The following is a 12,688-nucleotide window of genomic DNA, read 5'->3' on the forward strand; positions in this document are numbered from 1 at the left end:
ATGAAAGAAAAAAATGGAACCACTGGACAGGACTGTATCACTCACCTAGCTCATTTTACCAATGAGGCTCCGAGACCCAGAGAGGGGAAGGGACCGTCCTGAGGCCCCCAGCAAGTTTAGCCCATTCTGGCGCAGTTTTCCCAACCAGAAACCCCCAATCACCCCACAGAAGGCAGGGGTGTTGACAACATCATAGCTAAGAGGAGCACTCCTGAGGGACCCAGAATCACTACCACACCAGTCTCCAGAAGCTGACAACCCTCCCAGAATCCCCGGCCCCAAGGTGGGGTGGCTCTGTCCTGACGTCTGGGAAGCCCTGGGGTCCTTGGTGCCTGCTATCTGCTCACAGAGTGTGGGGGACCCTGGGGCAGACATCCCAGGGTTCCCCTCCAGGTTATTTATATAGTGTTTTCAGATGAGTCAGGTTGAGTTGCCCAGCACCAGCAGAAACCAGTCCCTCAGAAATGCTATAAAAGATCCTGGGCTCCGGAATCCCACCCCAACCCTTCATAGCTCCTGGTGGCAAGGTCGAGGCAGGAAGCCAGGACCAGCAGGGTCTGCGGCGTTGTTATGATACCCCCACTAGTGGTCTGAGCCCCGCGCAGGATCCTGAGCGTGGGCAGGCTCATCTTGCTGGGGACAGGTGGGAGAACTCCAGTGGGCGGAGTGCCTGGCCAGGCAGCCTGTCTGCACAGACCACAAGCCCCTTGCCAGACAGTGCGACTCCCCTGCACCTTCCCAAACCAGACTGACAGACAGACAAGCCCAAGAAGACAGTCCCCCCTCCAACCCCACCTCACTCCCACACACTTAGGTGCTGGCTGCTCCCACCTCTACTCCTGTGTGTACTGCTCTCCACCTCCGCCAACAGACTGGCTATTTATATCTCTCTGGAAAGGGAGCCGGAGCCTCCAAGCCTCTCCCTGCTTCCTGCTCCTGGCAGCACTCTAATTACTTCCTCAGCTGGGTGCTGCCTACCACGGGCACCCTGGCTGGGACCACATAAATAACTGCTCACTCCCCCCTCTGCCCTCCCACCCACACACACACCCAGATACCGCCCCGCAGGGAGCATTACCAGCCAGCCAGGGCCTGGCCCCTGAGAAGATGCTTGTCCTTTTGTGATCCTGAACTGAGGGCACATGGGCGTCTTTGGAACCCACCTCCTCCTCTGCAGCCTCAGCCACAAGCCTGGAGAAGCCATTTGTGGGCCTGGCACACACTGTAGGAGTAGGGAGGGCAACAGAAGAATAAGCCACTGCCAGCCCTCAAGGGAGACAAACACATAAACAACTCATTATGCAACAAGGAGAATGAAGTAAGTGCTAAATTAAGGTACAAGCTGTGCACTGGGCCTTCAGGACCTCAATCCATCTTCCCTACTTTATTTTTCTTATCATAGAAGCAATTCATATTCATTTTATTTTTAAAAAATTATAAATGCAGATAACAAAAGGAAAATCACAACGCATTCATTACTTAGCCATCCAAGAGCAGCCTTGTCCATACCTGAGGCTTTTTTCAAACAGTACAAAGTCAACCTCAGATCGGAAGTTCCCAGGGACCTTTAGCCTGGCTCCAAGACATTCACGGAAACAATCAAAATTCACAAGAAATGGATAGAAAGATTTCAAAGCAAAATAATATGGATAGTACGACATGTTTATGTAAAACAATAAAATTCAAAAACCATATAAATGCCTAGAAAATATTTGGAAGGAAATAGACCAAAGGGTTAACACTGGCCAGCCACTGGAAAAGGTATAGGATGGGGGTGGGGAAACAGATGAAAGATTTTTTTCTTCTAGAAATTGCTTTGTTTGAATTGTTACACTAAACATATATAATGTTATCATTTTTAAAACTACTTTAAAACTTTTAAAAAATGCTCAATAAAAAATTTCTGAATTTTCTATGGTGTTGTAGTATCTTTACACTTAGAATAACATAATCTTAAAACTAAAGGGAGGTACAGCAGCTGCGGAAAACAGTTTGGCAGTTTCTCAAAAGTTAAACATAAAATTCCCATATGACACAGCGACTCCACTCCTAGGTATATACTCAAAAGAATTGAAAACAGGTACTCAAGCAGATACTTGTGTAACAAATGGTCATAACAGCACTAGCCACAACAGCCGGAATGTGGAAACCCAAATGTCCATCAATATACGAATGGATAAATAAATTGTGATATATACACACAACAAAACATTACTCAAGCATAAAAAGAAATGAAGTACTGATTCACGCTACAACTTGGATAAATCTCAAAAACATTATGTTAAGTGCAAGAAGCCAGTCATAAAATGTCACATATTGTATGATTCCTTTTATACAAAATGACTAGAATAGACAAATCCATAGAGAGGGAAAGCAGATTAGTGATTGCCAGGGAGTGGGGGAGGGAAGGAATGGGAAATGCAGGTGTTCGTCTAGGGGGGGTGAAAAGTTTTGAAACTAGAGAAGGGTGGCATTTGCACAACGTTATGAATGCACTAAATGCCATTGAATTATACGCTTTAAAATAGTCAATTGTGTTATGTGAATTTCCCCTCAATGAAAACACATACACACCAATGAAATGCTAAAAAACTCAGTCTCACTGGACCCTCTTGCCTTCGCTGCCCCAGTCCCTGCCCCTCACCACCAGCACCATCTTCAAGGGTCAATTAGGAGAATCCTCCCACTTGTCTTATGGCAGGGCAGAGCTACAAGCTCTAAGGCCATGAAAAGGCAGAGGAGAGTCTGAGGGGAGAATAAATACTGCCAAGTGAGAGAGGGGAGAGCAGGGTCAGGAGTGGGGAGGGCAAAAAGAAGAGACAAGTCTGCGTCACATGTCAGCATTTTACTAAGAACTGACTCACTCTCACAGAACCTTGGGACAAACATGAGAGGTCAGTACTATTGTCTCATTCTTTAGATGAGAAAACCAAGGTTCTGTGTGACTCAGGCAGGGCAAAGACCTCCTAACTTCAAGGACTGGGCACTGTGGAGGGCCGTCCGGGGAACGTGGCATAATCCCTGAGACATCCCCTCACCTTTAGTTGGCTGATCCCCTCCTCACTCCTCACCTGCTGGCCCCTGCTGAAGGCAAATAAGGAGCATGAGGATGGAGAGGGGGGTTTGAGAGTGGTACAGGAACACCCTGCCTGGAGTGGAAGGCAGAGGGGCTTGTCTTACTTCTGCACCCCACTTCCCTCCTTTGGAGTCGAGGTAACCCTCTGCCGGCTGGGCCTTCCCTATGCCTCCCCTCAAGGTGAGGGCCATGTTTAAGGCTTGGGCTCTGCTCTAGTCTACCTGGGTCCAAAGTCTGACTCAATGCGTAATGGCTATGTGATGTGGGACCTTCCATTTTCTTAAATGTTAAATGTTATCAATCCAACCAGATAAGACAGATAAATGAGAAGAGACCCAGAAAAGGATTTAGCACTATAACTGTCATACTTTTCTTTTTAGCCAAGCATCTCCTGAGAATACCAAAGCTCCTGGGCCTCATGGGACTGAGGTTCAGTCCAGGCTTTTCTCTCCTCCTGCAGCTGAGTAAAGAACACCTTGTTCCCAGAGATTCCAGTAAACTGGCCAAAGCTGAGAAGTGCTGGAGGAAGCGTGAGTGCACTGACATTTCTGAGCCCCGACTACTCCAGCCAGCCTTCCTCAGAGCCACTGCCTGCTACGTCCTTTTTCCTGAGAACCAAATAGTCCAACTCAGTCCAATTTCTAATATTTAAGGTCCAATGATACCTGTATCGGATTTTATAGTCTGCGAAGTACTTTCCCAGATATTACCTCACTTGGTTCTTAGCAAAATCTAGTGAAGCAAGGATCACTGTTTCCTATCTTATACATGTAGGTTAGACATAGATATATAGCTATATAGATTTCCCAGGTAATGTGCTTTGTTCTGAAATCTACTTTGTCTGATATAATTTAACCATTCCAGCTTTATTTTGAGTAGTGCTGGCACGGTATATGTTTTCCAATCCCTTTACTTTTAACATATTTGTGTCTTTATATTTTAGTGGGTTTTGTTTTGTTGTGTTTTTTTTAAAACAACATAAAAAGACAACTATGGAAGGAGAGAAACTATTTGCAAATCATGAATCTGATAAAGGGTTAATATCCAAAATACATGACAATCTCTAAATGATGTTTAGACCATTTACGTTTAATGTGATTATTGATAGGTGAGGCTTGAGTCCATCATCCTGCTATTCGTTTTCTGTTTGTTATATCTGTTGTTTATTCCCTTTTCCCACCTTCTTTGGGATAGAGTATTTTCGATGATTTAATTTTATCTCCTTCATTGACTTATTAGCTCTAACCCTTTGCTATTTGAGTGGCTGCTTTAACATTTATAACATACATCTTGAACTTATCACCGTCTACCTTCAAATGATATTGTACCACTTCCCATCAAGTATAAGAACCTTACGATAATATACTCCATTTCTCCTTTCCTGGCGTCAGTCCCCTCTCCTTATGCCGTGACCTAGAAACACTCACAAGTAAGCAGAGATAATCAATGAGCTGAGGGTCACTGAACTTTTGTGGCCTAATGTCCAGTGTCTTGGAAACCATTGTTTCATGTATTTGTTTTTTTTGTTTCAGGTGGAAGGGTAAATCTAGTCCCTTTTACTCCATCTTGGGCCGAAGCAGGAGTGCTCAGTGTGTGTGTGAGGATAGCAGGTCAGGGTCAAGCCCCTTGCCCAAGGCAAGGTAGCCAGCACTAGTCAGGCAGGACTCTAACCAGCTCTCCCCACACCAGACCCGGTGTTCTCCTCCCTGCCTCACTGCTCCTGCATGAACCACCCTGAAAAAGCAGAAAGAGATGGCAGCAGAATACAGTGAACTTTTGCCACCACTGCAAAAAGCTGCTCACAGCATTGTCACTGGTTTGTAAAGCCAGTGTAATGCTTCTTTTGCAATAAAGTTACCCATTAAAGAGCGACTTTCAGCATCTTCCAAGCCTCACCTCAAATGTTCTTTCTGCATTCCGAAGACTCTGTGGTATGTTCCTGGGGTGTTTGCTGACTGTTTGCCAGGAACCAAGGGTCTGCCAAGCTGGTCCGTGAGGACCAGCTCCCCACACAGTTACTCAGTAATCCACAACATGATGTGACTCACTGAACAGTCTTCCCTATTTACCCCTCCATGAGTATTTTTGGTTGAATCCAATGACCTAATTGGTAGAATTGCAAATCTGGTATGCGTGTGGGTGTGTGCGTGCGTGTATGTGTGTGTGTGTGTGTATTGATTTGGAGATAAGGCAAGGAGGGGTGGTCCCCTCCCCTCTTTTTATCACACTATTCAACTCACTTGAGGTCCAGGGACCTATTTCGCTCAAAGGAGAGGGACAGAGAGACTGGTACTTCTCCTTAAAGTCAGCTGAATCTGATGAGAGAGGAGAAACAATAGCCTTCACTCCTCCCCACACTCTGTCCTGCGGGCAGAGAGGAGCCGGGGCTCACTTCTTTCCTAAGCCCTCCACCAGCGGACCCCAGAAAGGCTTTGTTTGAGAAATTAGTCTGAAAGCAACAGCACTCATTGCTGTCCGCTGCTCGTCACATGTCAGTTTCATCTACGGCTCTGCTCTCCCGTAGCTGTGGCACACAGACGGCGTCAGCAGGGCAGCCAACACTCGGGCCCGCATCTGTAATCTGAGCCTGGGAACATCCACCTCCCACGGTTGGTTGTAAATAACAAACATGATGCATGTGGGAACTTGAATCTTAGGCTTTCTTTCCACTCTCCTCCTATCCCGTCTGCTTTGCAGTATGTTTCCTTGTATTGCCCATGGAAGGCTACATCAGGGATAGGCTGAAAAGCACTAAGCAGCCCCTGCCCTGCACCACCTACAACAGAGGTTCTCACACTTTGCTGCACACTAGGATCCCCTGGGGAGCTTTGAAAATCCCCAACAGCAGGCTGCACCCCAGATCAATTAAATCGGAACCTCTGGGGGTAAGGGCCCAGACACTAGAATTTTGTAAATCTCCAAGGGGCTTCCAATGTGCAGCCCAGATTGAGAACCAGTGGTATTGTCTGAGAGACGAGAATGCTCTCGTCTTGATGCCCCACCTTCCTCTTCTTTGCCTGTGATCCTGGCACATCTGACAGGCTCCCTGAGGTGCAGTGACCTGGGCTGCTGGACAGTGGGGGGGTGACTAACGGAAGGCAAGTGAGTTAATATTTAAGGAGGCATTCAGCTCAGGTTCTTGCAAATGCACGGTGGCCTCCTCACACTTTGCTCCCCAGGCACCTCACTCTTAAGCAGGCACTCGCTTGGGGTCACACACATTCCACTTGCAAGACCCTGAGAATGAGTGTCTCCTGACTCACTCCCCACAGCCTGGCCACCCCAGCATACACCTCCCCACCCCTGCAGTTGAAGGCTCCAAAGAGAAAAGCAGTCTCGAGCCCCTGCCCTGCCCCAGCTCAGGAAAGCATCTTCTCCTTGAACAAATCAGCAAACCCTCCTCTTTCTCTGCACAGGGTCACAGTTCCAGCCCCCTGGCCACAGCCCAGCAACTGTCAGGCCACCTGGCTGAGAAGGTGAAGGTGGCCCTTACCTGCCAGCCAGCCATCATCCCACTCCCAGGAGTTGGCCCCCTGCCCGGGTAGCAGTACAAAGATTCAGGGAAATGACAAGGCTTGGCAAAGGCAAGCATGACGACATTTCCTCCAGGTGCAGGGGTGGGGGCAAAAAGATGTTTCTCATGCCCTTAGCGTGCTAGGGGCCTCAGCTGTGCTCACAGGGGGGCATTCAGAACAAGGCTCCCTAGGCAGGCTGGAAGGTGGAGTGGGGGCCCCAGCCTTCCCCCAGACACCGTGCTTTGTGTCTGACCTCACCACCCTCTAAGCCCCAGCCTCTTCTTCCTTGTGGTCCTCAAATTTGAGTGGCCTCAGCAATTACCTGGGGAACTTTCCTCCAGATTCTGCTGCACTAGGTCAGCATTTTGAACCCGCAGCCCCAGGTGATCCTGACCCAGGTGACCCATACTTTGAGACCCACTTCCATGGGCCTTGGTGCTGTCCCTTCAGCATCTGCTCTCCCACCCATCCCCCAACACATACTGTAAATCCCCTCAGAAAAGGGTCTGATGAACTCACCCACCCGGAGGAGTAGGAGACTGAGAAGACTTACGGGGGACAGGAGGGGGACACTCAACAGGAGATCAAGACTGTCTTCCTCTATGAAGCCTGCATTGATTCCTCCCATCCAAATTACCTTAAATATCTGGAGGAGTCAGCCAGAGAAGTCCTGAGTGAAGAGGCCGAGGCATCATGCCATAGGGAGCGGTGAGGGCTGCAGCAAACCAGAGCAGGTGTGCCCATCGGGGAGCAGCCACTTCTCAGCCCCACCAGCTGCTGCCATGTAGGAATGCAGACCAGGTTCCCAAATCTTCTGCTTTGTCAAGAAAAGCCAGACGTCAGAGTTTTATGGGCAGTTTCCCATTTTAAACCAGGGGGAGCCAAAGCAAGCATGTATGAGGGCCAAATCTGGGTGCAAACAGGCCATAGGTGTGCAGCCTGGTCTAGACAGCAAGCCCAATGGGGTGAGAGACCTTGTGTTCATCCTTACACCCTTGGTGCCAGAGCAGTGCCCAGTAAACGTTGCTACAGGAGCAAATAATTGAAGACACGGTGTGGTGGGCAGTCAAAAGAGGACTTCCTGGCCCACCACCACAGCTCAGGTCAGCCTTGTCAGTCGGCAGGAGTGGACCCCTGTCTGAGAGCCCCATCCCCCCTCACTCTGTCTCAGAGGAGACCCAGGCTTATGCTAACTCACACCCACCTGGTTACAGCCACTTCCAGCATTCCTGGATGTTCTGTGAGCATCCCCACAGTACAGACCTCTCTTGGGTCTCCAGCTTTGTCCCCTCTAAGTTCCCCCAGCCTCTCCTGTCTCCTGCCGAGACCTGGCCCTGGCCCTCCAGGCCCTATTTCGTAAACCACCCCACCCCCCAGCTTGTCCTCGTTTCAGGCCACTTTTCAGAAACCTTTGCTCAGGGCACCCAGCCCCAGCTCCTCAGACCTGCCCCTTCTGACCTGCCACAGTTGGATGCCCTGAGGTTAAAATGTTGCTGGTGATAAACTGGCTCAGAGGCCGCTGTGAGCCTCCAACTTCTCCCCCAGAGCACCCCTGAGAACAGGAGTGTGAACTGTTCAAGCCTGCCATAGTGAGACATGTATCTGAAGCCTTGTGTCTGATCTTTAATTCATGTGGATTTTGCAGCTGACTTCCTGACTTTAACAAGTCATTATAATATAAAAAGTTTACACTAACTTACCATCAAGAAAGAATACAAAGAATTTCCATAGCTTCCCTATTGATTAATGCATGGGTTGCAGTTGCAACGACTCTAGCTATTTTTTTTTTTTTTTTTTTTAGTATTGGGCTGAAATGTAAAGAGATCTCATTGCCCAGCAGGTTTGCTTCTCTCCTCTGTCCAAGGTTACAATGTGTCAGAACCCGAGATCCCTGTAACTCGGTGGCTGTGAAGGGCAACAGTTCTTTTTGGGATCACCGATGAGAGATCCCTGGAAGAGCATCAAAGCAGTGTGTGTAGCAGGTTCAGGCTTCTGTTGCTAGGCTAAACAGCCCAGGAAATACTGAGAAATCATCCTCTGGCCAGGCGATACCACTGAGTTTTGCCTCCTGCTGCCTTCCAGGTCATTGTCCAGTCCCTGCTGGGAGGGGCAGCTCAAGATGTGCAAGAGAAGGGAGTCCACATGCATGGCCAGAAAAAAGCAGTGCTTCTGGGGACCAGTTCAGGATCTATATGAAAGGGGAAACCTGAGCTCAGTGGTAGAGCTGAGCCCTAGAATCTAGAACCACATAGAACAAGGCCATAGCACAAGCAAAAAGAAATAGAAGCATCCCTCAAGAAAGATTGGCTTGGCCAGTGAGTTCTGCACCTGCAGCAGGTAAGCCAAGACCTACAGAGGGAGACAAGTGCTTCAGCTGGTACAGGACAGGTGACAGGAGTGTGGCTGCAGCCAGCGTTCTCACAGTGATTCATACCTCTGGAATAATCATCGCCACGGCTTCTTTCGGCAAGCTTGCCCTATGCCACACACAATGTCTCCTCAAATCCTCACAAAGCCCCATGATTTAGGCCTTATTATCATCCTCATTCAACAGATGAGAAACTGAAGCCAAGAAAGTGTAAGCAGATTTCCCCAAGCCTCACTTCTGGTAAGTGGTAGAGGCAGGTTTCAAAGACCCAGCTCCGAACCACTTCTGTATCTGAAGCCTAGCCACTCGTCACCTCCTCTCCTCCTTCTCCGTGAACTCTTCCTGCCACTCGGCAGCCCCCACTGAGCCTGCCCGTCTCTCCCACTGCCTGGTACCTGTCCCAGTAGGGTTGGTGCCGAGTTCTTCACTGCTGCCATGCGGTGACCTAATGATACCTGTTAGACTCCTGGTCTCCCCAGCAGCACTACAAGCTCTTTGGGGACCCTAACAACTAGGAATGCTATTAGCTGCAAGTAACACAAGGCCCAACTCAAAGCAGCTCCTGTGAGAGGCACACATCACAGCCTTGCATTGCACAGCGACATTTTGATCAACAATGGACCCATAAGATGATAATGGAGCTCAAAAATTGCTAACGCCTAGTGACTTCATAGCCATCTTCACATAGTAGCACAACGCACTACTCACATTTGTGGTGACACTGGCCTTGCTTTTTCCCACCTTCGTGTAATCTTCTTTACATTCCCTCCTGAATCCCAAATGTATAAAGAAACTGCAAAACCATCATTTGCTAGAGCATTTGAGATCTTGCTTCCTGCCAATGTCATCAGTTTGGCTCAAGCTCTTATAAAAACGTCTCTACAGGTTTGAACACTTCTTCATTTCCAATCGCATGATGTATCTTGTTCCATCCCTTTACTTTCAGTCTATGTGTGTCTTTTGATCTGAGGTGGGTCTCTGGTATTCAGCATATGTATGGGTCTTGTTTTCTTATCCGTTCAGCTACCCTATGTCTTTCGATTGGAGCATTTAATCCATTTACATTTAAAGTGGTTATTGATAGGTACATAGCTATTGCCATTGTGTTATTCATATTTTTTATTTGCTTTTGTTTATTTGTTTTCCCCCTTTTTCTTGTTAAAGAAGTCCCTTTAACATTTCTTGTGGTACTGGCTTGGTGGTAATGAACTCCTTTAGCTTTTTCTTGTCTGGGAAGCTCTTTATCTGTCCTTCAATTCTAAATGATAGCCTTGCTGGGTAGACCAGTCTTGGTTATAGGCCCTTGCTTTTCATCGCATGGAATATTTTCTGATACTCACTTCTGGCCTGCAAAGTTTCTGTTGAGGAATCAGCTGATAATCTGATGGGAGCTCCCTTGTAAGTAACTAGTTGCCTTTCTCTTGCTGCTTTTAGGATTCTCTGTTTGTTTTTAACCTTTGCCATTTTAATTACAATGTGTCTTAGTGTGGTCCTGTTTAGGTTCATCTTGTTTGGGACCCTCTGCACTTCCTGGGCTTGCACGAGGTGTGGTCAAAAGACATGGTGAATGTTTAAATAAAAAATAGTTATTACAGTAAAAGACACACTGCCATGAATCCCCTTCAAAATACTCCCCCTCGCTTCAAACACACTTATCCCATCATTTTTGCCACTTTCTGAAGCAGTTCTGGAAGTCCTCTTTCGTGACTGCTTTACTTCATCCTCCATCATGACAGTGCTCTGTGTCACACATCTCTTCTTGTATACGGCAATTTCTGTCAAATAAAAATATTACAGTGTGTCCTCATCCACCTTATTCACTGGATCTGGCACCGTGCGACTTCTGGCTCTTCCTCAAAGTCAAAATGATTCAGGACATCGAGGCAGCCAGGACAGAGCAACTAAAGACACTCCCTTGAAGGTGCCCAGAGAGAGAACCACTCAGGTGCTAATGAATTCTGATCCTAAATCAGGAGGTGTAGCATGTAGGCACCTAGGAAGGAGAGAAGTTATTCAATGTGATCACTAGAAAGGTGAGGAAGAGACAGCTCATCAAGCCACCTCCAACAGGCACCGCACAACCCGCCCTGGGATGGAGACTCCAGGTGGACCATGAACCAGTGGAAGGGCAGAGTGGCAGGACCCACCTGTCGGGGGCACCCCTCACCTTTGACTCTTTCTTAATGGCTCCCTCTAGGTTGCTCACTGCTGGGGGGAGAGAGTGGTCCCTGAAAATGAGGCTACAAATGCACAGTCCAAATTCCTTTGCACAGCATTCAAAGTCCCTTAATGGTGCCAGCCACCCTACAGGCGCCTTTTCCCCCAAATGGGCCCTCCTGGAGCTGATTTATTTGCAAGAAACTAAGAAGTCTGTTCTCCAACCCTGCTCCTGTGTGCGTTGGCCAACCCCACTCAGCATTCAAGACCCCAGCAAACGTCTCTTCTCATATGAAGCCTTTCCCATCACCCTGGACACAACACGCACACAGCAATCTGTCCTCCTGCCTCTGGGCTCCCCCAGCACTGTGCTGTATTCCAGAACAGAATTTAATGCACTCCCAGGTAGCCTCAGGAGTTCAGGGGGCTTTGTCTGTTTTTCTCACCGGGGTGTGCCAAATGCCTAGGACAGTGGCTGGCACATAGGAGAGGCTGTGTAAGCATTTGTTGAATGAATGAATGAATGAATGAATGAACTTTGCCAAACAGAAGCTGCTGGCCACTTCCCCCAGGTGAACAAGCAAATCACCTTGGGATGAGTATTCTCAGCATGGGAGGGGAGGAAAGACTCCCAGGAACCTCTCTTGGTTATGCGAAGATGAGGTGAGTAAACAGTCACTGCCCAGGATTTCTATAGCCTGACAATGACTGCCGCTCCCAGCCTCCCCTGACATGCAGTGATTACTGAGGAGCAGGGAGATAAACTTGCAAAGGGTCCAAAAATTCTCCTGCCCAAGGCCTGCACCTTCCAAGAGGGATGTGGTGAGAAGTTCTCCAGTGCAAGCGTTTGATGGTGGCCAAGGTCAACTTGCTAAAAATCACACCACAGGCGCCAAAGGGAAGGGGCAGGTGCCTGTGACTAGACTATGACCTGAGTCTAGTCCTAATCCTGGACCCTGAAGCTTCAAGGAAGATGCACAGTGTGGGCTGAAGCTGACTGCCTCTTAGGACCCCACCCCTTGGACACTGAGTGAGCGTGAACCGAAAGGATTAGAAGTTGAGGAGCCCTGCAACCTGCATGAGAACCAGGTCACAGCACCCCTTTGGCAGCAAGTGAAGAAAAGCACCAGCATCCAGCACTGGGGCCAATAGTTAGAACTCTGAAAGCTGGGGCCCCTGAGTGGATGGGTCTTGCCCTCCAGACACCTTCCCATTCAGCACTTCAAAGCACGACTGAGCCCATTGGAACAAGTAAGTGTCATGGATTCTAGGATAAGTGAGGGATGGAGAGGAGGCCCCACTAGGGAATATCAGCAAATGGATTTTTTTTTTCATGATTAATAGGAAAACTAAGAGGCATGACTGCAGTTTGGCAAGGTGATAATTTAGCACCCATTCAAGCTATTGTTTTAAATTATTTACACAACAGGTATTTAGAGAGGATGAGGAGAAACTGCTTTTCTCTTATAAAACTTGAATCCCTTTGTTTAGGTTCAAAATAATGGATTTATTGCATGTATTTATTATGGGCAATTTTGTAAACCAAACAGTTTCTTGGGAAGCACAGACACC

General features: G+C 48.1%; 1 protein-coding gene across 8 annotated transcripts in view; it reads right to left on the minus strand.

Annotated features, from left to right (window-relative positions):
• The window catches only part of GOLGA7B (golgin A7 family member B), a 32,450-nt gene extending 31,233 nt beyond the window's left edge, over positions 1 to 1,217 (minus strand). For 4 of the 8 annotated variants that reach the window (XM_019724835.2, XM_074339256.1, XM_074339255.1 and 1 more), the window contains exon 1: positions 1,079 to 1,217. In XM_019724835.2, the coding sequence (XP_019580394.2) occupies positions 1,079 to 1,204 (126 nt within the window). In that variant the 5' untranslated portion in view covers positions 1,205 to 1,217. Of the gene's footprint in view, positions 1 to 831; positions 972 to 1,078 lie in introns of those variants that run through there. The other 4 variants (XM_074339258.1, XM_074339253.1, XM_074339259.1 and 1 more) reach the window with 3 other exon arrangements.
• Between the last annotated feature and the right edge of the window lie 11,471 nt (positions 1,218 to 12,688).

This window comes from Rhinolophus sinicus, linkage group LG07, assembly GCF_036562045.2.
Source record: "Rhinolophus sinicus isolate RSC01 linkage group LG07, ASM3656204v1, whole genome shotgun sequence".
Lineage (NCBI taxonomy): Eukaryota > Metazoa > Chordata > Mammalia > Chiroptera > Rhinolophidae > Rhinolophus > Rhinolophus sinicus.